At 41.9% G+C, this 26,208-nt stretch overlaps 1 protein-coding gene across 1 annotated transcript in view; it reads left to right on the top strand.

Moving 5' to 3' along the window:
- The window catches only part of nomo (nodal modulator), a 40,244-nt gene that overhangs the window by 9,302 nt on the left and 4,734 nt on the right, over positions 1-26,208 (top strand). The window contains exons 13-41 of the mRNA XM_039795602.1: positions 1,240-1,395; positions 1,519-1,597; positions 1,726-1,908; positions 3,262-3,486; positions 4,144-4,233; positions 4,325-4,370; positions 4,556-4,656; positions 4,930-5,036; positions 5,161-5,233; positions 7,470-7,622; positions 8,267-8,404; positions 8,849-8,938; positions 10,540-10,645; positions 10,801-10,951; positions 11,097-11,274; positions 14,759-14,900; positions 15,045-15,176; positions 16,408-16,544; positions 16,636-16,723; positions 16,918-16,981; positions 17,081-17,176; positions 18,662-18,883; positions 19,615-19,697; positions 19,870-20,029; positions 22,991-23,117; positions 24,252-24,365; positions 24,551-24,678; positions 24,766-24,907; positions 25,813-25,896. Of these exons, the coding sequence (XP_039651536.1) occupies positions 1,240-1,395; positions 1,519-1,597; positions 1,726-1,908; positions 3,262-3,486; positions 4,144-4,233; positions 4,325-4,370; positions 4,556-4,656; positions 4,930-5,036; positions 5,161-5,233; positions 7,470-7,622; positions 8,267-8,404; positions 8,849-8,938; positions 10,540-10,645; positions 10,801-10,951; positions 11,097-11,274; positions 14,759-14,900; positions 15,045-15,176; positions 16,408-16,544; positions 16,636-16,723; positions 16,918-16,981; positions 17,081-17,176; positions 18,662-18,883; positions 19,615-19,697; positions 19,870-20,029; positions 22,991-23,117; positions 24,252-24,365; positions 24,551-24,678; positions 24,766-24,907; positions 25,813-25,896 (3,595 nt within the window). The remainder of the gene's footprint in view (positions 1-1,239; positions 1,396-1,518; positions 1,598-1,725; positions 1,909-3,261; positions 3,487-4,143; positions 4,234-4,324; positions 4,371-4,555; positions 4,657-4,929; positions 5,037-5,160; positions 5,234-7,469; positions 7,623-8,266; positions 8,405-8,848; positions 8,939-10,539; positions 10,646-10,800; positions 10,952-11,096; positions 11,275-14,758; positions 14,901-15,044; positions 15,177-16,407; positions 16,545-16,635; positions 16,724-16,917; positions 16,982-17,080; positions 17,177-18,661; positions 18,884-19,614; positions 19,698-19,869; positions 20,030-22,990; positions 23,118-24,251; positions 24,366-24,550; positions 24,679-24,765; positions 24,908-25,812; positions 25,897-26,208) is intronic.

The following is a 26,208-nucleotide window of genomic DNA, read 5'->3' as shown; positions in this document are numbered from 1 at the left end:
GCTGCTAGGAAACCACTGCTAAGGAGAGGCAACAAGCAGAAGAGATTTGTTTGGGCCAAGAAACCCAAGGAATGGACATTAGACCAGTGGAAATCTGTGCTTTGGTCTGATGAGTCCAAATTTGAGATGTTTGGTTCCAACTGCCGTGTCTTTGTGCGACGCAGAAAAGGTGAACGGATGGATTCTACAAGCCTGGTTCCCACCGTGAAGCATGGAGGAGGAGGTGTGATGGTGAGGGGGTGCTTTGCTGGTGACACTGTTGGGGATTTATTCAAAAGTGAAGGCATACTGAACCAGCATGGCTGCCACAGCATCCTGCAGCGACATGCCATCCCATCCGGTTTGCGTTTAGTTAGACCATCATTTATTTTTCAACAGGACAATGACCCCAAACACACCTCCAGGCTGTGTAAGGGCTATTTGACCAAGAAGGAGAGTGATGGAGTGCTGCGCCAGATGACCTGGCCTCCACAGTCACTGGACCTGAACCCAATCGAGATGGTTTGGGGTGAGCTGGACCGCAGAGTGAAGGCAAAAGGGCCAACAAGTGCTAAGCATCTCTGGGAACTCCTTCAAGACTGTTGGAAAACCATTTCAGGTGACTACCTCTTGAAGCTCATCAAGAGAATGCCAAGAGTGTGCAAAGCAGTAATCAGAGCAAAGGGTGGCTACTTTGAGGAATCTAAAATATAAGACATGTTTTCAGTTATTTCACACTTTTTTTGTTAAGTACATAATTCCACACGTGTTCATTCATAGTTTTGATGCCTTCAGTGAGAATCTACAATGTAAATAGTCATGAAAATAAAGGAAAGTGTGTGTGTGTGTGTGTGTGTGTGTGTGTGTGTGTGTGTGTGTGTGTGTGTGTGTGTGTGTGTGTGTGTGTGTGTGTGTGTGTGTGTGTGTGTGTGTGTGTGTGTGTGTGTGGAAAAAAAAATATACATTTTTTATTTGTCCTTTCTATCTTCTGAATATAAACATTTTAAAAACAGAATTTCCAAAAGATGTTTTATCCATGCGTGTAAGTCATAGATATCCAGAAGATGGCAGTCACACACAGCAGTACACAAGCCCATACATTATTTATTCATGATATTACACAGACTATAAGGTCAGCATTTAAAAATCGGCCTGATTCAGGCCCGCAGGAATTTTGAGAAATTACAGTGGGCCCAATAAGGTTTGCCCAGACAGTCAAAGCTCTAATATCTACTCATTCGCCTATCCCTTGTTGCACAGAATAAACTCTTCCCACGCCTGTGGACCATTTGTTAATTACAACACCTCCTGGGAGGTGCTGCCAACTGCAGTATCCGAGCTACCAGATAGAATCCAAAAACTCCTCTTGGCTCTCTCATCAGAGGCCTTCGCCGTCTCCTTCTTTGTTGTTACATGGTACGTGTTTCCGTCAGGTATTCCAGCAGTGATGATCATTGCAAAACTGATGTTTTTAACTGTTGGTAACAAGTGGTCTTTTCTCTCTTTGGTTATTTTAAACACTTTTATTTTGCCCCACAGTTTGGCCATGTTTTATGTGATTGCACTAGCTGGAGCTCACAAGAGAGTTATTAACCAACTAAGGGAGCAGCTAGCCATGGTAGGTTTACTCAAAAACGAGGTCTTGTCAAGTCTATTTCACTCTTTTCTTAATCATGCATTGACCATGTTTGATCATCATTTGAGTTATTACCAAAATTGGGCTCTATTATCTATGTCATTTCCCAGGAGGGCCGTGACAAACGTTTCCTGATCCAAAAGCTGTGCCAGGCCCAGAGGCTGTCAGCTATCAAATCCCCAGTGTCCAAATCTCAGCCCCGCAGAAGCAGCCCCAGCTACCACACCAGCTTCTCCAACAATTTTAACGAAGCTGTGTTCCTGGCACACTCCCCTCCAGCGTCCTCCACACATGTCTGAGGCAAGGGCCTGATATTCTCGACTAAAAGCCAGAGACTGACCAGATGGAGTGGAGTTAAAAATGCAATTAATGTCTTAAAGAGACCCTATTACGCTTTTTAATTTATTTTTTTTATTTTTATTTTTAAATGTTCCATCTTTTAGTGTGTTATATATTTTCTGTGTATGTAATAGGTGTATAAGGTACAAAAAACACATTTCACTCCAAATGGACCTTTCTCTTCCACAGACATCACTTTTTCTCAACTGCCTGAAAACGGCTCGCCCACATTCCAGTTTGAAATTCCTCAATTAGTGATGTCAGTGATTGAGAAAGCCAGCCCAGTTTTTTAAATGTTCTGCCCATAGGTGCTGCCTGAGCAAGCACAACCCACCCAGTAGCTTGTTTGAATTTGGTTGACCAATCACAACAGAGTGGGTCAGTTGACCAATCATTGCAGACTGGGCTTTCAGGAAGGTGGGCCAAGAGCTCAGACAGGTGGAGGTGCTGCCGCAATGGGCAGTATGAGAAACATAATGTTTTTAAACATCAAATACAAATATGATGCTGAAAAGGAGGGGCTCTTTAAATATATATATCCTTTTTTTTTTAAATGTGAAAATACTACAACTAGGGAGCTTGTATGGACCTGCTTACATTATTAAGTATTTTTAAACCAAAAAAATCAGTGCTGTTTTTTTGTGGTGTTTTCTCCTGCTGTATTTACGGTCATCTTTCCCTTCTGAGAAGGACTTGCTAATAACTGCTGGAGTTTGAAAAACCTTTCTGAGTTGAATGCACTTTAAATGTATTAACACTACAGTTTTCTCACTTTTACAACTTGTTTTTACAGAACAGTGTGTTCATTGTTCATTGTGTCTTAAGTGTTTTTAACTACCGTTTATCATTATTAACCCTGAGGTTGTATTATAATGCAAAGAACAAATACATTTCACAATACTAAACTAATAGTTCATTTGACCATTTCTTGTGTGGGGATTTTTGTATAGATTTTCCAATACAATCTACATCCTATACACTTCTCTAATTTAAAAAAAACAACCAACAAATCAAAACATGCAACACACACATAGTATTTATGTTTTACTTGTTTTATATGTTTTACTTTATTGTGAGGCATTGTATGTGACCTTGTTGACTGCCTTTACTATTCAGATGTTTAAAAGGAAAATAAATATTCTAATTCGTCAACACGTCTTCGTCTTTTTTTTTTCTCTTTCTTTCTCCTATTTTCTCTTTTCTAGCCCATTAGATTTAGCCTCACAGAGCTGTCATTAGCGTTTTGTTATACTAACTCCAACCCGGAAGGGGTCGCTGCTCATGACACTTTCCTCTGTCGTTGACAGCAGCTCAGCTGGTACGGAACCGGAGGCAGCGTGCTGTTGCTCGACTCTTCGAGATATCAGTCAGCCAAAATGTTGAGAATTACGATCCGGGCAGACGTGGGGGCCCTTTGGGTTTTATTCTGTATCACCTATTCCCAGTTATTGACTGTTTCGTCTGAGGACATTGTGGTGGCATGCGGGGGATTTGTGAAATCCGACGTTGAGATCAATTACTCTCTGATCGAGGTGAGTGAAAACCTCCCGGCGAGCTTGCTGCTAGCTAGCTAACACTTAGCTGGTTTATAGTAGTAGTAGCTAGCTAGCTAAGCTAAAGGTTACCTAGCTATGTGAAGACTGGATATTTGGTTGAATGATAGTTTGCACGAAATTATCACAACCATAGTCTACTTTATCTCAAAGTTAGCTCTCTGTTGCTAGCTAAACATGAGAGTAATGCAAAACGTTACAATTTGACATTAATTCAGGTAATGCTAATTTGCTAGCTAGTTCGGATGTTTTTTCTACGCAGTGACTGTTGATTAGAAAACCCATATGTTAGCATAATCTGTTACATTATCTTTAACATATGTTACACTGTTCACTCTTAAACCCTACAACCTGGCCGTCTGTTGACGAGGAAGATGTTAAGTGCTAGCCATCAGTCTTAATCCTTGCTCATTCACAGGCTCCATGGGATTAGCCATTTAGTGAAATTAACTAATCCAGATAGCTAGACTGGTTTGGTTGTGAATGACATCGGATACAAACTACTCAACCAATTTTCTGTTTAACGTAGTATTTAAAGCAACAGAGACTGCTACCTAGTGCCATAACAGTTCATGTCTAGTAATAGTAATTAAAATATATACTTAATACTCAGTTTCTGTCTGCTTTCATGCACAGATTAAACTGTACACAAAACAAGGTTCTTTGAAATATCAAACGGACTGTGCTCCAATCAATGGCTACTTCATGATCCCCCTCTATGACAAGGTATGAGATTCACTCCTCAGAGTACTTTTAACTCTTTTATTCACTGATGATGATGATGATTGTAATATTTAGACTTGTCTCTTTAACACAGGGAGACTTTGTTTTGAAGATTGAGCCTCCTCTCGGGTGGAGCTTTGGTAAGATTATATCATCCTCACAATTCACCAAATATTTTTTATGCTGAACTGTTGATTTTATAATGCAAAGACAGTCTCAGAGGCTGTTTTGCATAGGCTAATCTATATTCTTGCGTCTGTCTTTTGGTGTTTGATTTTGTTATTTTTTGTTTTATTTTTTTTACTTGTGCTTTAACTCTCACCAGAGCCGACCAGTGTCGACCTCCATGTGGATGGAGTGAGTGACATCTGTACAAAAGAAGAAGACATCAACTTTGTTTTCACTGGCTTTTCAGTCTCAGGAACGGTGAGAATTGTGAAGGATTTCCTGCCTCATTAATGTGAACTTTTTGTCTTAAACTTTTGACTGAGATCAAAGAAAGTGGAAAAAGTGCTCCGGTTCAGCTCCTCACATCAGTGTCTATTTTTTGTGTGTGCTGATAACTACTGCTTAACATCTATGCACCAAAATAGATAGAATTTGATAGCATTAACCACCCCTCTGCAAACATTTTTATTTTTTCAGAAAAGAATCAGTCCAGGAATGAATTCATGTCATATAATATATATGTGTCTTTAGGTTCTGAGTAAAGGCCATCTCCTGGGTCCGGCTGGAGTAGAAGTCAAACTCACCCCAGCAGGAACAGAGGAGAAACTCCAGAGTGTCGTCACACAGCCTGGAGGAAAGTAAGTGGCTCTCACCTTTCTGTTTGTTAGAGCTTTACACAGGTTTTTCTGCAATTTAACATATGTCTCTTTTAGATTGTTTGCCATTTTAAGGGCTTTTCTTTCTTTGGTCTACCTAACACAGGTATACTTTTTTAAAAGTACTCCCTGGAAATTATGACATCACAGCTGCCCATCCCTCCTGGACTCTGGAGCAGGTTGGTACCAAAACCTTTCATTAGGCCGTATTAACAGCACAGACTATTAGTGCTGGGACTCACCAGAGGCCTCACAATACGATATCAACATGATACTTATGTCACAATATGATATGATTGCGATTTTAAGCATATTGCAAAATTCTGCGATATATTGCAATTTATTACCTTTTTTTTTTCCCCAACTTAAAGATGACTAAAGGTAACTAAAAGATAAATTTCTCTGTTTGTTTATCTTTCTTCAATTTTACTGCTGCAAAATGGGATTGTCAAGCAGACAAACTGACCAACACGTATATAATAAAAGATGGCTACTCTGTGTATCGATACAGTATTGCCACGGAATATATATCGATACTATGCTGTATCGATTCCCCCCAACTCCCACATAATACACAGAAACATGAGTATCATATGTGATGTCGCCCTCGCCCTTTCCTTAAAGTGTAACTCAAAGTGTAACACTCTTTTTGTGAATATACCTGAGTCAAACTTTCGTTTATGGGAGTGCTAGGGGCACTACTATGATCACATCAAAATCGCTATTTTTTTAAAACCCTAAGAAAGCTCGACACAACGTGAAACTTGGCTCAAAGTATCGCCAGGGGCTCTACACATGAACTCCAGCATTCAGAACATTGTTTGTGTACACAGAGTTTACTAAAAACAACTCACTTCAGCTGTTTTTCCGCTCGCCACTGTCTTGCCAGTCAAAAACAGTCGATCTCCGAATGCAACTTAACAGGGGGGAGAGTAAAGATGAAAATCTCCTAAAGCTTAGTTCCATATAAATGCACACATAATTTGTTTTGTCATTATTGAAAAACAATATTGACCTTGTAGTTGAAAAAGGAGCCTCATATAACTATGACATTTCCTCCTATAGAGTCCGTTCGTTCGCATTCGGAGATCGACTCTCTTTGACTGTCAAGATGGCTGTTGTTCCATACTTTTCTTCTTAGTAAACTCTGTGTACACAATGTTCTCAATGCTGGAGTTCATGTGTAGAGCCACTGGTGATACTTTGAGCAAAGTTTCACGTTGTGTCGAGCCTTCTTAGTGTATTAAAAATAACGATTTTGATGCGATCATAGTAGTGCCCCTAGCACTCCCATTCAAAAGGCTATTTGACCAAAAACGAGAATACGGTAAATCTTAAAAGTGGCGTTTCCGTCCTAATTATGCTTTTTAAACCGAAGTTTGACTCGGGTATATTCACAATAAGACCCTAGGTTCCATTTTGGCGAGAGTTACGCTTTAAGGAACGTTTGAATTTAGGTGTTCTGCCTTCTGCCTTCTTTTGTCATTTACTGGTGCTGGAAAGTCCTAATTTTATCAATGTGGTGCTGTGGATAATCTAACCTGGCAAACGTCCCTGTTAACCTCTAATTTTAAGTGTGTGTGTGTGTGTGTGTGTGTGTGTGTGTGTGTGTGTGTGTGTGTGTGTGTGTGTGTGTGTGTGTGTGTGTGTGTGTGTGTGTGTGTGTGTGTGTGTGTGTGTGTGTGTGTGTGTGTGTGTGTGTGTGTGTGTGTGTTTTATTTCCCCTGGTGACACTTCAAGGAAGAGTTGAAGATAGCTTCTGGGACCCAAATATGTATTATCTCTATATTGTGAGAGAGAATTAATATTATTGAGATATTTTTCCAAAGACCTCACTACAATGAGAGATTTCTTCTTGTAGTCATTATAAAAACTACATCATAAGGCCCTTTTGCTCTGGCTTCAACACTTAGCCCTGCTTACTGCTCCTTCATCAAACCACTTTTCAAGACATTGTTGTCATGGTCAAATATTTCTTTACTTTGTGATTCCCCTAAAATGTTACTAACATTCTCTAACAAGAGAACAAACTATATGTATACTCTAAATCGCACAGACACTGTGAAAAATATACAGTAGTAGATACTTTTATAGCTCGGAATATAAATAGAGCCCACCATAATGATGGTTTAGAAAAGATTGATTGATGAAGACGCTTGCTCTACAACAATACATTGAGTGGAGACCTTTTGGAATAGAGTCTGAGCAGATCAGCAGCTTTGTAGCTAATGATTTCAGCCTTTCACCTACATTTTGTCACTTTTAGTGTGGAACACTTCATTATTCACCTACTGTCAGCTCCGCAGGTTTATAAGCATAATGATCTCCAGCAGTAATGGAGCACTGCTCCTGACAGAACCATTACTCTGACTCTAACTGTAACTTCCGTGGTGACCATTTGCCGTCTTCCTATAGAGCACCACCTCAGTGCTCGTCTCCAATGCCAATGCCCCGGCCGCCGACCATCTGGTAGTCGGAGGCTACGATGTCTCGGGGGAGGTCCGCAGTGATGGAGAGCCCATGAAAGAGGTCACCTTCCTACTGTACTCTGCCGCAGTCAAGAAAGAGGTAAACCAACATTATTCAAAGGTCCCATGACATGGTGCTCTTTGGATGCTTTTATATAGACCTTAGTGGTCCCCTAATACTGTATCTGTAAAATGCAGCCTTGGTGCAGAATTACAGCCATTAGAGCCAGTCCCACAATGAGCTTTCCTTAGGATGTGCCATTTCTGTCTGCAGCTATTGTGGAGGGGGGGGGGCAAGGTGGAGGGTGGGGGTGTGGCCTCGACCAACTGCCACTTTACTCGTTTGAAAGCCATGATGTCTCTCTCTCATGGGCTGGCCAAATTCTCTGGGTGGGCAAAGTAGAGAAAGGGGAAGTAACCTTGCTCCTTATGACCTCATAAGGTTTACACTTAACGCCATTTCTAGCCACTGGGGGACCATAGGCGGGCTGGGGGAACGCATATTAATGTAAAAACAACTCCATAAAGTGAAAATTTCATGCCATGGGACCTTTTAACGTTTCTGGAAACGGAGGGGAGTCAAACTGGATCGGGATGTCATAGGGCTTGTCGGATTTATCCTGCATTATTTGATTAAAGTCATGTATGTTATACTGTTTCAGTAGGATTTCTGAAATATCATGGAATTTTGTATTGATTATAATTACAAGTTACATTGCTGCATATGGGTGTGCTTGTTTTCAGGACGTTGGTGGCTGTAACACATCCCCAGTGGATGGGGCAGATTCTGGGGACAGCTCCCTAGTCTACCTGTGCAGCTCTCTGTCCAGGGAAGATGGGACCTTCGTCTTCCCCTCACTGGCCAGCGGCGACTACACCGTGGTAAGCTTTCTATTAAAAATAAATAAATAAATAAATAGCTAACAGACAGCTGTCCTGTCATTTCTAATCCAGCTCAAAGTTGTACTCCTTAAAGTTAACTCCTGGTTGGTTTGGTGACACGTGTGGTTGCATAACGTTTGACTTGAATAACCACATTAGCATATTTAAGGACTATATTACATCATGCTGTAACCACAACTGAATTTAAAATCCAGCGTGGCTATGGTGGACTCTACCACTAAAAACTACCATAAAGAAAGAGGATTACTCAAATGTAATTAGTTGAATGGGTATTGCAGAAAAATGGAGACAACAAATAGTGTAAAACATGGGGTTTGATTTTATGGCATTGTAACTCTAACCAGCACGCTGCATTGAAAAAAATATTGCCTCTCTCTCATGTAAATATAATTATTTCTGTTTTTGTGAAATCCTTCCCTCCAGGTGCCCTTCTACCGGGGAGAACGGATTACGTTTGATGTCGCTCCTTCTAGGATGAATTTTAAGGTGGAACACAACAGTTTGAAACTGGAGGTAAAGAGTCAAGTTGTATTTACACTGCTCAAAAAAATAAAGGGAACACTTAACTCCAAGTCAATCACACTTCTGTGAAATCAAACTGTCCACTTAGGAAGCAACACTGATTGACAATAAATTTCACATGCTGTTGTGCAAATGGAATAGACAACAGGTGGAAAATATAGGCAATTAGCAAGACACCCCCAATAAAGGAGTGGTTCTGCAGGTGGTGACCACAGACCACTTCTCAGTTCCTATGCTTCCTGGCTGATGTTTTGGTCACTTTTGAATGCTCTAGTGGTAGCATGAGACGGAGTCTACAACCCACAGAAGTGGCTCAGGTAGTGCAGCTCATCCAGGATGGCACATCAATGCGAGCTGTGGCAAGAAGGTTTGCTGTGTCTGTCAGCGTAGTGTCCAGAGCATGGAGGCGCTACCAGGAGACAGGCCAGTACAGCAGGAGACGTGGAGGAGCACTGCCAGAGCCCTGCAAAATGACCTCCAGCAGGCCACAAATGTGCGTGTGTCTGCTCAAACGGTCAGAAACAGACTCCATGAGGGTGGTATGAGGGCCCGACGTCCACGGGTGGGGGTTGTGCTTACAGCCCAACACCGTGCAGGACGTTTGGCATTTGCCAGAGAACACCAAGATTGGCAAATTCGCCACTGGCGCCCTGTGCTCTTCACAGATGAAAGCAGGTTCACACTGAGCACATGTGACAGACGTGACAGAGTCTGGAGACGCCGTGGAGAACGTTCTGCTGCCTGCAACATCCTCCAGCATGACCGGTTTGGCGGTGGGTCAGTAATTGTGTGGGGTGGCATTTCTTTGGGGGGGCCACACAGCCCTCCATGTGCTCGCCAGAGGTAGCCTGACTGCCATTAGGTACCGAGATGAGATCCTCAGACCCCTTGTGAGACCATATGCTGGTGCAGTTGGCCCTGGGTTCCTCCTAATGCAAGACGATGCTAGACCTCATGTGGCTGGAGTGTGTCCGCAGTTCCTGCAAGAGGAAGGCATTGATGCTATGGACTGGCCCGCCCGTTCCCCAGACCTGAATCCAATTGAGCACATCTGGGACATCATGTCTCGCTCCATCCACCAACGCCACGTTGCACCACAGACTGACTAGGAGTTGGCGGATGCTTTAGTCCAAGTCTGGGAGGAGAGCCCTCAGGAGACCATCCGCCACCTCATCAGGAGCATGGCCAGGCGTTGTAGGGAGGTCATACAGGCACGTGGAGGCCACACACACTACTGAGCCTCAGTTTGACTTGTTTTAAGGACATTACATCAAAGTTGGATCAGCCTGTAGTGTGGTTTTCCATTTTGAGTGTGACTCCAAATCCAGACCTCCATGGGTTGATAAATTTGATTTCCATTGATAATTTTTGTGTGATTTTGTTGTCCGCACATTCAACTATGTAAAGAAAAAAGTATTTAATAAGATTATTTCATTCATTCAGATCTAGGATGTGTTATATTAGTGTTCCCTTTATTTTTTTGAGCAGTGTATATTATTGGATGGATGGATGGATGCAAATATGAACACATTTTATGCATGGTACCACATTTTGACAACAACAAAATGCTTTTTCTGTTGCTCTGCATGCAGCCCATCTTCCGTGTCATGGGCTTCTCAGTGACAGGCCGAGTTCTCAACAGCGTGGGTGGGGAGGGTGTCTCTGATGCCACAGTGTCCCTCAACAACCAGATCAAAGGTAGCCATACTCAAAGACTACACGCTTTAGTTAGTGTCTTAAAAGCAACAAAAACATCTGAACAATTGTGGTAATGCTCTAACTTGTGCATTCGGTGGTTCTCATTGTATACACATTTTCACACTGTTACGTACTTTGCTCTTCTGTCCTCACAGTGCTCAGCAAGGAGGATGGTTCTTTCCGGTTGGAGAACATGACTGCTGGTACCTACACCATCCGTGTCAGCAAGGAGCTCATGTTCTTTGAGCCAATCACAGTGAAGATCGCCCCTAACACACCCCAGCTGCCTGACATCATCACAGCAGGGTACGTCTGGCCTGTCCGCTCACTGCTTGAGCTGCATACATTTCCAATTCTTAGAAAAAATCAGCTTCAGTGCTGTCAGCTTGGTTTGTCACATTACCACATTGTTAACTGGCTTGATCTAAATTCTGCTGTTGGTGCCACACAGGTTCAGTGTGTGTGGCCAGATCTCCATCAGCCACTTGCCCGAGGGCATGAAGCAGCAAGGCCGCTACAAAGTTTCTCTGACACCCCCGGGCCAAGACAATGCCGCCAGCAGGACCATCGACTCTGATCCTCAGGGGGCCTTCTGCTTCCAGGCCAAACCTGGAGACTACAGTGTCCATGTAAGACTGGCAGCATCTAGGTTTTTATATATGAGTGAGGACTTAATCTGTACAGCTTTATCTGCATGGGCTCCTTAATAATTTAAAGCAGGGATCTTCAACAGGGTGTCAGGGGCCCTTAGGGGGTCAGTGCAGGGGGGGGCCTCCAAATTATTGTAAAGTCTTAACATGATTCCAACAGTAAAGTAGTCACTAAGGCCATCCACATATGCAGTTTATCATAAGGGTTCACTGTGCTACATGTATGTTTTAACATTTAAACATGATTTATAAAAGCATGGCAACAATAGACCTTTTTCACGGCAGACATGTTGACATGTCATAGTAGGAAAAGCACAGGTGTGTTCAAAACCATTACTGATGGCTGCATTCCACTTAGGAGAGGTCCTGGTATTGTGCATGCTGACTCACTGAAACAGCTTATTGGGACACTTGATGGAACTGAGCCATCGTTAAGGTTATCAATTTCAGCTGTGCTTTTCCTACTATGACAAGTCAAAATGTCTGCTGTGAAAAAGGTCCATTTTAATAGCTTAGTATTCTATGCAAAAAGGTAGAAAGGCGGCCCTACACATTATTGTAGGCCCACTTTATTATGCAACTTCATTTTAAACCATATATGTAGTAGGGGGTCACTGCTCTATCTCTCTCTAAGTTAAGGGGTCCTTAACTTAAAAAATGACCCCAGATTTAAAGGGAAAATCCACCCTGAAAGTGAAATGATATACTGTTATATTTACAGTGCCTTGCGAAAGTATTCGGCCCCCTTGAACTTTTCGACCTTTTGCCACATTTCAGGCCTCAAACATAAAGATATAAAACTGTAATTTTTTGTGAAGAATCAACAACAAGTGGGACACAATCATGAAGTGGAACGAAATTCATTGGATATTTCAAACCTTTTAAACAAATAAACTGAAATATTGGGCGTGCAAAATTATTCAGCCCCCTTAAGTTAATACTTTGTAGCGCCACCTTTTGCTGCGATTACAGCTGTAAGTCGCTTGGGGTATGTCTCTATCAGTTTTGCACATCGAGAGACTGACATTTTTGCCCATTCCTCCTTGCAAAACAGCTCGTCCGCTCAGTGAGGTTGGATGGAGAGCGTTTGTGAACAGCAGTTTTCAGTTCTTTCCACAGATTCTCGATTGGATTCAGGTCTGGACTTTGACTTGGCCATTCTAACACCTGGATATGTTTATTTGTGAACCATTCCATTGTAGATTTTGCTTTATGTTTTGGATCATTGTCTTGTTGGAAGACAAATCTCCGTCCCAGTCTCAGGTCTTTTGCAGACTCCATCAGGTTTTCTTCCAGAATGGTCCTGTATTTGGCTCCATCCATCTTCCCATCAATTTTAACCATCTTCCCTGTCCCTGCTGAAGAAAAGCAGGCCCAAACCATGATGCTGCCACCACCATGTTTGACAGTGGGGATGGTGCGTTCAGGGTGATGAGCTGTGTTGCTTTTACGCCAAACATAACGTTTTGCATTGTTGCCAAAAAGTTCGATTTTGGTTTCATCTGACCACAGCACCTTCTTCCACATGTTTGGTGTGTCTCCCAGGTGGCTTTTGGCAAACTTTAAACGACACTTTTATGGATATCTTTAAGAAATGGCTTTCTTCTTGCCACTCTTCCATAAAGGCCAGATTTGTGCAGTATTACGACTGATTGTTGTCCTATGGACAGAGTCTCCCACCTCAGCTGTAGATCTCTGCAGTTCATCCAGAGTGATCATGGGCCTCTTGGCTGCATCTCTGATCAGTCTTCTCATTGTATGAGCTGAAAGTTTAGAGGGACCCGGGTCTTCGTAGATTTGTAGTGGTCTGATACTCCTTCCATTTCAATATTATCGCTTGCACAGTGCTCCTTGGGATGTTTAAAGCTTGGGAAATTTTTTGTATCCAATCCGGCTTTTAAACTTCTCCACACCAGTATCTCGGACCTGCCTGGTGTGTTCCTTGTTCTTCATGATGCTCTCTGCGCTTTAAACGGACCTCTGAGACTATCACAGAGCAGGTGCATTTATACGGAGACTTGATTACACACAGCTGGATTCTATTTATCATCATTAGTCATTTAGGTCAACATTGGATCATTCAGAGATCCTCACTGAACTTCTGGAGAGAGTTTGCTGCACTGAAAGTAAAGGGGCTGAATAATTTTGCACGCCCACTTTTTCAGTTTTTATTTGTTAAAAAAGTTTGAAATAGCCAATGAATTTCGTTCCACTTCATAATTGGGACCCACTTGTTGTTGATTCTTCACAAAAAATTACAGTTTTATATCTTTATGTTTGAGGCCTGAAATGTGGCAAAAGGTCGAAACGTTCAAGGGGGCCGAATACTTTCGCAAGGCACTGTATATAAAATTGTAGAGCCCAGTTTTAGTGGGTCATTAAAGTGATGGTTCGGAGTAATTTACCCTAGGGTCCTTTGCAACACGTACTCGAAGCAAAACCAGGGCTTTGTCACCTGGGTCTAACATTGGGCGGAGTTAGCATAGAGTAGCGTTAGGCTGAATAGCTTAGCGCGGGGCTAATGGACCCACGTTTGTATCTCTTAAATCACTAATAATGCCCGAATGATATAGCAGCGGTCTACATGTACAATAGGTTGCGTACTCATAAAGCGTGGATTGGAAAGTTTAGGGCACCAGAAGTTTATGTAAATAACACTTGCCTGCTGGCTTCTGCTCGCTGCTGCTGTTGTTGCTGCTGTGAGTCTAACTGCAGGTAGCAGCAGCAACAGAGAGCAGAAGAGAGCAGGCAAGTGTTCATAAACTTCTGGTGTACTTACAAACTTTCCAATCCATCGTTTTATGAGTACATAACCTATATGTACTAGTGTAGACCTTTGGTATCATTTTGGTATTTCAGCGGCTAACGCTACTCTACGCTAACTCGCCCAATGTTAGACCCAGGTGAAAAAAGCTTCTGGGGGGGTGTTTGGCTCGAGGTCGTGGTGCAAAGGACCCTAGGGTGACTTTAAGTCTGTCATTAAGATGCACAGCTGACAAGATATCTAACACCTTGTCCTAACTGACTGTGACCCGAGCGAGCGTCGGCGCCAAAATCAGTTGGATTGCATTTTTGTTTTTTATTGGAATGTCCTAACTGCCCACAAGTGACAAGCTGAACTTTTGTCAGACGCCCTATTTCTATTTCGTCCTAATTTCTATTTCCTCCTAATTTCAACAAAAAAGCAACTTTTTCAAAACCAAAATTTTGTCAGCCTCCATTTTCAGTCATTAATATAAATGGACATGATGAACATATAAGATAATAGTCTAAAGGAAAGCGCAACAGCCCAAATCTTTAACGGATTCAGAAAACGATCCTAGTCCTAGTCAATACTACTAGTTTTGGGATGTATTGCCAGAGATATAATAATTATATATTATATTATTATAATGCTTATATATAAATAGATAAAAACTTTGCTTTCTACAAGGTAACTTTGGTTGTATTTCCATGTGTGCAGGTGTCGCTCCCCGAGGCCGAGGTAAAAGCAGGCCTGGCTCTCCAGCCTCAGGCCCTGGAGGTCTCCCTTGTAGACCAGCCCCTCACAGACCTACTTTTCACCCAATTTATGGCTTCTGTCTCTGGAAAAGTCTACTGTTTAGGTAAGAACCTTGTCATTTACACTTAGTTTTTTTTCTAAAAGACACACTTTTGTTTGAAATGCAGCTTTAACCCCATTAAAATATGACATCTTTGTGTAGTTGTTCATATTTTCACTGAGCTTGTGTCCTCTGCTTGATCGCTAGCGTCCTGCGACGACCTGTCGGTAACCCTGCAACCAGTGAGTCGGCAGGGAGAGAGGAGGACGGTGTCGCTGCCTGGCAACAGTGACATCCTCAGCTTCTCCTTTGACGACGTCTTACCAGGGAAATACAAAGGTCAGGACTCCCTACCAATAACACTTGACATACTAAATACTAGTAGTATTAATAATTATGATTAGGGCTGCATGATAGGAGGCAAATATGTGATTTGCGATATCGTTGAATATGGTTAACGATATTACTTTCTATAAATAAACATTTTATTAAACTCTACTGCTTGTTTAAAGCAAATGAAAGGAAATAATTTCCAACATTCTTTTATTGAACATTGAATTGAATATAAAAAGTCACCACAAAAAAAAGAGTTAGGCTACATTTTAAAGTGTAGTTTTCCACTAATATTTTCTTTCAACCAACACAAAAAATCGTTGTCTTTCGCGATATGTCGCAGCCTTTCGCAGGGGGTTTATAGCGCCAGTCAATATCGCAGTGACGATTAAAAAAAAAAAAAAAAAAAAAAAAGAGACATTGTGCAGCCCTAATTGAGATTGTTTTTCATTTTGTGATTTTTCTTTTATTTTGGGTTAATTAGAGCAGTAATAAATTAGAAGTTGCAGTTGTGTAAATCACCATTTAAGGAGAGCACAGATGCAGAATCAGCATGCAAGTTTTGAGTGGAAGAACTCAAGCCGACCATTGTATATAAACTCCTCCATCCTGTGTACATTTTATTCAGAAATTGCACTAATTACTCTCCCAACGATTGCGGTGAAATCAGTAATTAGTCATTTCCAGCTTCCGAGCATAGCTGATATTTACCACCAGCTTTCAAGGAAGCACACATTATTCAGCCGTGTGTTTGGTACCTTCTGGTGCTGAGCCCATCTCACTCTGCTGTTCATTACACTCAATCTGTTCTGTGTGCTCCGAGCCATCTGCACACACTGCATCTTTTGAGGCATGTTTACTCAGCGTGCAGTGTTGCCAGGCCCGAGTAGTGCAAGAAGTTTACTTTCTTAACCATTTGTTTAAAGACGAGATAATTTGGGCGTCTGGGTAGCTCACGTGGTAGAGACCCATATGGAGAGGGTCCACCTCTCTCTCCCCTTTCATGTCTAAGCTGTCCTGTCACAAATAAAGGCCTAAAATGCCAAAACAAATAATCTTTAAAGATGAAATAATTATAAAATGGGAGAGCCTCAGTCTGATGTTATCAAGGCTTTTGAGTTTTTTTTTTTTCTCCTTGGATGGTGTGACAGATTTAACCCTTTTCCACAAATACCTGTTACTTTTTAGTCTATTTTGTTAACTACTTGTTGTTCTCTTCCATGTTTACACCTGCCAGTGAGTATTACTCATGAGGAGTGGTGCTGGAAGCACAAGTCCATAGAAGTGGAGGTTCTGGACTCCGACGTTGTGGGGGTGGAGTTCAGACAGATTGGCTACATCCTGCGCTGCTCCCTCTCCCATGCCATTACTTTGGTCAGTAAATCAGTACCTGGCGTGTGTTGTAACGGTTGGTGGCACGTCCACAATTGTTCTAATTCTAACTGAATGATTTTTTTCTGCGCAGGAGTTCTTCCAAGATGGCAGCAAACCTGAGAACGTCGGCGTGTACAACCTCTCTAAGGGAGTCAATCGCTTCTGCCTCTCCAAGCCTGGTGAAGTTTACTCTATTGACACCCCCCCCCCATTAGCATGAATTAGCATATCTAGAAAAGAAAAATCCGTGTACCAAATGTTCTCTCATGCATAGTTACGAGTACAGTGTCTTGAGCCTAAAAGGTCTGTGTCAGACTTACCTAAATATAAAACTGGAGCAAAGTAATTAATCAACTAAAAATGGCTTGTCCAGGTGTTTACAAAGTCACCCCTCGCTCCTGCCACCAGTTTGAGCAGGACTTCTACACGTACGATACGTAAGTAATAAGATGCTGTGTCCGTTTTCATTTCTGGGTTAAAAGAGTGTTCTCCCTCGATACAGTTCAACCAAGTGACTGTTAACCTGTGTCGAACAGCTCGGCCCCCACTATCCTGACCCTCACCGCAGTGCGCCATCACATGACTGGGCTCATCACCACCGACAAGATCCTAGACGTCACAGTTACTATCAAGTAAGGACTCGCCATGGCTAGGCCTGTAACAGTAATTACACAATTGTCTAATTGTCAATTGTTTTACATAATTGCGGGTTTCTCTGCTTAAACTCAATGAATTGCTAACATTAGCTAAGGTCTTGAGGCGTATGTTATGATTTTGTTTAGATATGCCAAATTGTAATTATAGAAGTGATTATTGGTCGAACGAAATAGTTTTACTATTTTTTCAATTATTAGTTGTTGGCACATGACCCTATACGTGTTCATAACAAAAATGACAAGGGGGGATACAGTTAGTTAAAACTAAAATGTTTTATGATAAAGAGGTGTTATTTACTTCATAGGCTGCGAATTGATGTTATTACGTTATCTGGGTCACATACCAGTTGTCTCGCTTTGCCAAACCCTCCTCCGAAGCTTGCTGGAGGAAGGTCTGGCTACTCCACATAGCATTCGGGGATGGGAGCAAAACGTGCTCTGGTTAATTGGCATTTCTTTAAACCAATCACAATCGTCTTGGGTGGGCTAAGCACCGGAGAAAAGCCACGATGCCGCTGCAAAATAAGCTCGGAAGGAACTTGTTTTGGTGAAACGTGTACGTTTTTCAAAAGTTGTTTTAGTCATGCAACAGAAAACTCAGATTGGACAGACAGTCTAGCTAGCTGTCTGGATTTACCCTGCAGAGATCTGAGAAAAGGTTAACCACAGTCCTCATTAGAGGTGTGAATCTTCACTGATCTTCCGATTCGATTACGACTATCATCTCAGCAATCCGATTCGATATCACGATGCGTAAAATAAATTTTTCTATTAAAGCCATATAAGATATTTAATTCATAGCTTTTCGAGCTTCAAAAACAAAACATTCTGCAGTGTTCTAATACTTATGCTCTGATACATTAAACTACACCACTGAGCACATGGCACTTCCTGAATGTGCAAAACATAACAGAATATGTAAACAGAAATGTTTGTTAGGCCTACATTAAATTGTAAACCGAAATAATCGATTATGAGCCTGCCGATTATCGATGCAGCATCTTCTATGTCCACGATTCGATGCATCGATTATTGGATTCATTTCAACACCTCTAGTTCTCATAAATCGACCGGAGTTTAAAATGGCAACACAAGCCATCCCAGAAGTGGAACGTCAAGGATATAGACTACATACCAGCAATATACCAAAAGATGTATCCTGGTATTCATTCAAAGCTTTAATTTGTTTAAAAAGTAATAAATAAATATTTTTTTATTTGACTGAAAGAGACAATTATACTTCTTCTTTTTTTTTTATATATATATATTATTATTTATATTATATCCTAATTATCTCTGAGACAAATAATTATACAGCAAAATTTGGAATTGTTACAAAGATGCTCTAAACATGGCTATGCTCATTTTTCATAGAACCCTGTGTGCTAATATTGGCACAAAGGGCATCCTTATGCAAACGTCTATCTTACATGAGTTTTTTTTCCCCCTCCCCTCTGTCAGATCATCTATTGAGAGTGAGCCGGCGCTGGTGCTGGGTCCCTTGCGGAGCCTAGAGGAGCAGAGGCAGGAGCAGCAGCTGCAAGAGATTCAACTGCGCCGTCAGGAACGTGAGCGCCGCGCCGCCGAAGAGGACGGGGGTGCCAGGGACGATAGCCCTCCTATCCAAGAGAAAGCCGATGAACTGACAGGCCCCTTCCACTATGAGTTCTCCTACTGGGCCCGGTCAGTCGCGCTGCATTTTTCCATTCCTACTCTTTTTGTTTCTGGGTTCCATTCGTTTGGCATGGTCGATGGCTCTTAATATAACCGTGCCCATGAGCCATTGCTATTGCTCAGACAGAGGCGAGAATCAAAGCTGTAGCAAATTTGAAATGCTTTGTCATTGCAGTTTGGAACAGAACACGGCACCATAGATGTGGTATTTATCAGTTTTCTACAAAGCATAAGATTTAACCTCCACTTGTCTTTTAGCTGCACATGCAACAGAATGTTAAGCTCAGTGATTGGATGTTTCCTAATAAAAGGCAAGTCGACTTCTCTGTTAATGCCCACAGGCTAGGTATTGACCGTCCTGCTATGAATGTTTTATTTTATTTTTTATTTTTTTTGTAATGAGCACACTGCACCAAATTCGTAGCAACTTGAAAGTATTGAATCTTGACTTTTTATTTATTTAACTACATATTTTCTTACGCAGTTGCTTATCTTTTGTACTGACAAGCTTTAAAACTGCTCCAACTGTGAGTCCCTTTTTAAAATTGTCTATGGAGAAAATGAACAGGACTTTCACCTCCAGAACACTAGACTCCCAAATATCCCCTATCACTTCGCAACTTTATTATTAGCGGCTGGTTGACATCGACTATTAATAACCACCGTGTCTAAGAGTCTTGCTTAGTCTTGAACCTCATGTGATGATGCAGTGAGTTAAAATAGACTGTATGACTGTACAGGGCTGGAGAGAAGATCACAGTGACACCCTCATCCAAGGAACTACTGTTCTATCCTCCTGAGGTAGAGGCAACTATCACTGGAGGTAAGTTCCTGCACACACACATGCACACACACACAGTTGCACATGCTTATAACATTTTTGCCCCGACTTCCGATTGTATCGTTTCGATGGAGAAAGAGCACATAACATAATAGCATCCTAAATCCTCTAGTACCAACATGCTACCTTAAAAGTAATGACACCCTCTCGACAGAGTCGTGTCCAGGTCGGCTGGTGGACATCGCAGGGCGTGCAGGTCTCTTCCTGGAGGGCAAGGTGTCACCGGAGCTACAGGGTGTGGAGATCTCCATCAGTGAAAGAGGAACTGCTGTACCGCTCGTTACCGTGGCCACCAATGAGATGGGAGCATACAGGTATGAGAACCCAGCACTTCACATGAGAGATGAAAACTAGAGGAAGGATGCGACACAAGCTGCAAACAGCCGTCCTATAAGTCTGGATGCTACATTTTTTGTCATGCTGAAAGGAGAGGAGTCCAGATCTTAGGGTTCTGCTATACGTTTATATGCTAAACAAGTCATAAATATAGCTAGAAGCCAGTCCATGAATTGAACACATCACATTTGAACCCCAAAAGAAGTGTAGAAACAACAGCGATGTCTGGTAGGGCTGTAGCGATACACTAATCTCACGATACGATACACGATATTCAGCTCACGCGATACAATATATATCACGATATTCAGCCAACGATACGATTCGATATAATTCGATACACTTGCATCATTTTCTGAAAGATTTAAAGGGGACAGAGTGATTTTGGTGACATCTTGTGAGTGTTCCATTTACTTGGATTTAATTAATTGAACTGAAAACATCAATTACACAATATATGTCTCTGACTGGACAGAGCGTCTACAGCAGGGATCATCAACTACATTTTTTTCAAAGTTTTTCTAAGCACTCTGGCGGCCGGACTTGAAAAAGATCTCAGACTAGGAGGCAGTTCACTGAGGAGTGATGGTTAAAGTCAGTGATTATGGAAACATTATTGTAGTATGCAGCGTCCTGATTGGTGGAAAATGCTTGCAGAAAGAGGCTGTTGTCCGGTAAACATGTCACTGTCAAAGAGGCTGAAGCGAAAAGTTGACTGGAAAAGCCAAAAGCCCAGCTTTAATGATGAATGGACTGATAAGCAGGCTATGCACTCGTCATGTATGCCTCATTTGCAATGAAACGATGTTGTTGCAAAATAATACAACCAGCATCATCATCATCACTCGAACATAACGATCGCGTCATTCACGTGCATGTTAAGTAGCTCCAGATTGTCCGCTCTAGCGGAGAGTTTGGTTTGTTCAGCCAGCAGTGAGGTTTACAAGAATTTGTCCAAATTTCCAGATTCCCGGCAAACTAAGATAAACAGTTAGACTGCAAACCGACAGCTTTTGTTTTAGCTTGTTTGTAAAAGTTTGCTATTTGCAGAGTAGAGCTGTGTTTGCGTAAAACAGCGCGGTAGACTGAGCAGATTGAAATATAGCTTTTTAATGTTTATGCCGGTCTACACAGGTGAGTGCATTGATAAGTATTGACTTTAATTGTAGCCTATTTACAGAAAAGAGACCAGCGTGAGTTCATCTGCCCCAGCGGCCGTTGGTAACTCTCTCTGTATCGTTCCCAGTCAGGTGCTGTGTGTTTTAACCTTTAACGCACACACATCCCGGCTCAGCTGTGTGTGTGTTTTAATGCACACACATCTCGGCTCAGCTGTGTGTGTGGAGCTCGGGCATCGCTGTACAGAATCCCGGCATGTGAATAGAGATGTAAATACAGGGGGCTGGGTTTTTGCTCTAAATGCTTGAAATGATAAATAACAGAACACATTTTTTTCCTCCTTACATTTTGTGAATTCATGATTATTCTGCGGGCCAGACTAAAAGCTTTGGCGGCGGGCCGCCAGTGGATGTTAGCTGCTCTACAGCGACACTAGCGGCTGGCTGACCAAATCGCTCTTCCTGCAACGTGAACGGGGGTAAACACGGGGGATTTGAATGGGACTTATGTATCGATACTCGCGGCTTAAAAATCGATACTTTCTTGGGGAAAAAAATATTGATTTATATCGCAGAATCGATAAAATTGCTCAGCCTTAATGTCTGGGTCCTAGTTTAAACCCTGGCAGGACTTTGGCGTTAAAGCCCAGAGAGTGTAAAAATCCCTAGATCCCCAGATAATTAAATCACAATCTGCACCTGAGAGACCAACAAGTTTGTGCAGTCTGTTTAAAAGGACCTGAGGGTAAACACTGTCAAAAGCTGCACATAAGAGTGCCAGGGCTGGAGCTTTTAGCTCATGAAGCGCTGCATCTGTGCCGTTCTGTGGCATGAAAACTATATTTAAATTTTTGACTTGGCTTTTTTTGTTCAAGCTTGCGCAGTTATTCTTCTCCAGTATTTATACAGATGTTGTTTGGTTTGCAGATGAGCAGGTGGTTGAGAGTAGTTTTTAGCCATGCTAGCGACCATGACACAGACATTAAAGGTTTAGATTTAGTGTGACTTGCACTTTCTGAGGATATCGCAAAAGAGTTCAACGTTAAGTTCATTTATTTATTTATTTTTTTTCTTCACTTGTCCGGTCGAGCAAGTGAAAACCAAATTCTACTTGCCCAAAGTCAATTTTTACTGGCCCCTATACAAAATTGCTTTTGTCGGGGGAAAAAACTTTGAAATGGTCAAGAAGCGCCTAAAAAAACTACTGATATGTATCTGATAATTTTACTGATGCCCACATTACATGTTGTGAAGGTGCAATTTTAAATGTCAAAATGAATCCGTAGGTTAATTTTCCTTCACTTCCTCTGTAAGATCTCCTGCGAGTCTTGGGAGTCTTGAGGGTTTGCCAGCAGTTGCCTTGAACCCTGAAACAAAAATAGTTCTGTATGTGGGATAGCATATAGAGAGCTAGTAGCATCAGCATGGACACAACACACCCCGGACACTGTCTGTTTGTCCCGTTACCATCTGGGAAAAGATACAGAGCCATCAAAACCCGGAATAACTAAGGAACAGCTTCTTTACCCCCCGCCTCCCTCCCTCCCCTCTCCACGCACAAACGCACACAAATACCTAAGGAATACTGTCACAAAAGCACTATAACACTTTTAAAAACTCTGCAAAGGCTCATATGGTTACTATGTGCGATGTCTTTTTTTATTTATTTACTACTGCTGCGTTGATTGCCACCAACATAATTTTGTTGTGTTCATAAAATGACAATAACGTATCTTGAATAGTATTGTAATCACACAACACACAGTATAAAATATGCAACCCGGAGTCCTAACCACCGTTGTGTTCCTCTCTTTGCCTCAGCGTGGGTCCGCTCCACAGCGACCGGCAGTACGACATCAGTGCCAGTAAAGAAGGTTTCGTCCTGAGTCCAGTGGAGGGAACCCTGGGAGATTTCAAGGCGTTCGCGCTGGCTGGTGTCACCTTCAAGGTACAATGTGACCAGTCCTCACATGCACACACGTACATATTATCATCCCAGTAATCGCCAGCCACTTTTACATCTGCACTAATTTAGCTGACACTTTTATCCAGAATACTTTACAAATTAAAGCTCTTTGTTCACATTTACTACTTGGCCCTGATTATGTGGTTTAAATTGAATATGAAATGACATGATGAGAGGCTGCTGTTGGTTCCTACTTTTGTTTTCACAAAACACAATTTAAAGCAACCATCACTGATAGTTGAATCACTGCTCTGCTTTGCTGTGTGCTGCTGCCAGTGCGTCGCCTTTTGTACTGCCTTTGTCAGGGGGGTCTGCAATTATCTACGCCGACCATGACATCCTGGCACAAATGATCAGTGTTAGTTTCCCTTTTCAGACTGTGTGATGAATTGCTTTGAAATCTTTTCTACAGCGTTTACAATGAGTTTTGTGTCTTTATTTATCCTTCTATTGTATATCCTCTCTGGAATAGAACAGTAGAGATGCTAAACTCACCTGTCTGTCTGATTATACCCATCATTTCACAATTTGGCTCTCGCAATTTGAGCCCTGACTAAGTGATGTCATTTCTCTGTGCTAGTATGGCTTTATTGCAATGGGCATTTTTCACCTCATACTCCTTTTTTATTCGAAAAGACTACCTCCCAGTCCATCCACAGCTACAACCCTTTTCAAATCTGTCCAATTTCTATCATTTGTTTTGACACACTCATGGGCTATAATCAGGGGTAAATTGGGATTTGTTATGGGGTTCTGGTTTCAGGGTTGCCATGGGTGCACATGTGTGGGCATAGACTAGAAAATCTGATTTCTATCATTTGACAAACCATAAATAAAATATAACAAGGTTTGATGACGTGTTAAAGTCATTGTTGGAATTTTTAAGACCAAGAAAAATGTAAAAATGTGTTTGTTGAAGATGTGCTTAGTTAAGCGTCCCCTGATGACATAGAAGAGCGCAGCCCTATGTGCTGTTGCTGTGCCCCGGACAGCCCCGTCCCAATTTAACCCCTAGTATAATATAAAGTGCTGAAACCGTAAATAAATCCATTGGTTAATTGACATGACATGAGATCTATAACCTGTGCTCTCTCTCTCTTTCCCTCTGTACTGTAGATCAAATCGGAGGATGGTGTTCCCCTGTCAGGTGTCCTCCTGTCTCTGAGTGGAGGACAGTTTCGCTCCAACCTGGTGACTCAGGACACCGGCCTGCTCACCTTTAATAACCTGGTAGGGATCCAGCAATTTCTTAATATGCCTTCACCATTATAATTTTCTTTCTGTGTTGTGAGATCTTAATTATGCTAAACTGTGAAGCTGATTGAAGGGATGCTTTGACTTGTGTTGTGCTTCAGCTGATGTATATATTTATTCTACTTTCCATTTGATGTACCCACTGCTTATCTCTGCTCCAGAGTCCTGGTCAGTACTACTTCAAGCCCATGATGAAGGAGTTCCGCTTTGAGCCAGCGTCTCAGATGATCACAGTGGAGGAGGGTCAAAACCTCAGTATCGACATAACTGGCATTAAGACTGCGTACAGGTATACAGGTGTACCTTGATGCTGTTTGTTCTAGGGGTCCAAAAATGTCCACAGCACATGATCCTGATCTTGTACTGTCGTCCTCAGCTGCTACGGAGCGGTGCAGTCTCTGAGTGGGGATGCAGAGAGGGATGTGGCCGTGGAGGCGGTGGGACAGGGAGAGTGTAGCCTCTACAGCGAGGACACCGTCACCGATGAGGAGGGTCGCTTCAGACTCAGGGGTCTGCTGGTGAGTACGTTAGGAACATGTTCAAATCAGATCGGAGGGTTTTAAAGTGCTCATCTTATGCTCCTTTTCAGGTTCATAATTGTTTTAGAGGTTATATCAGAATAGGTTTACATGGTTTAATTTTCAAAAAAACACCATATTTTTGTTGTACTGCACATTGCTGCAGCTCCTCTTTTCACCCTGTGTGTTGAGCTCTCTGTTTTAGCTACAGAGTGAGACATCTCACTTCTGTTCCATCTTTGTTGGGAGTCGCACATGCGCAGTACCTAGGTAAGGACTACTAGCCAATAAGAAGCAGAGTATGAGGGCGTGCCACGCTAGGCGAGCATTATAACGTGTAAAGGCTGGACTACAACAGAGCAGTTTGAAGCAGTTTGTGAACAGTGTTTTCTGTTGGAGATGGTAAGTCCCTTTGGGGGACTGAAGGGCTTTTTCACTTTGTAAACCTATAACATGCCCAAAAAAATATATACTCAGGATATATATATATATATATATATATATATATATATATATAGTATTGTTTTGGGGCGACCTCTAGCTCACCCTGTAAGAGCGTGCGCCCCATGTAGGCAGAGTCCTTTGCAGCTTCCCGGGTTCGAGTCCGACCTGCGGCCCTTTGCTGCGTGTCATCCTCCGTCTCTCTCTCACCTTTCCTGTCTATCCACTGTCACTCAAATAAAGGGAAAAGGCCCCCAAAAAATCTTTAAAAAGTATTGTTTTGACCTTGTAAAACACATTGTGTAAGCAGCATTTGAACATAGTGTTTATAATTGTTTTTGTACACAGCAAGCATATTGAACCCTGGCAGTAATCAAATGCTATACCTTTACTGTGTCTTCTAAAACCGTTTTACTATTAAAAGTCATGTGACATGACTTGATGAATGTTATGTTTCCTTGCAGCCGGGTTGCAAATATCTAATTCAGCTGCGAGAGGAAGGCAACGACCACATAGAGAGGGCCTTACCACAACACAGAGCTATAGAGGTAAGAAGCAAATTTAATAACGGCCTGATAATGCCAGAATTATACTTCTTCTGTGTTGAATCTGCCCTCTGAATTACGCTACCCCATGGATGTATAAAGCGCATTTAGGCAGTAGCACGTGTGTTGCGTGTGGTCACATGAGAATCTGACTTATAGAGGGTTTAGAACATGCAGACTTTAAGAAGAGGTTGTACAAAGTATATGTTGTAACTTAATTACTAGTTATTATATTACACCCATCTTGAATGTTATCGTTTATAAGGGAATTCAAAATGGATTAATTGAAAAAGAATTTGTATTTTTTTAATTTAA

This window comes from Perca fluviatilis, chromosome 1 (assembly GCF_010015445.1).
Source record: "Perca fluviatilis chromosome 1, GENO_Pfluv_1.0, whole genome shotgun sequence".
NCBI lineage: Eukaryota > Metazoa > Chordata > Actinopteri > Perciformes > Percidae > Perca > Perca fluviatilis.
Note: the sequence above shows the minus strand (reverse complement) of the source record. Positions and strands in the feature narration are given on the sequence as shown.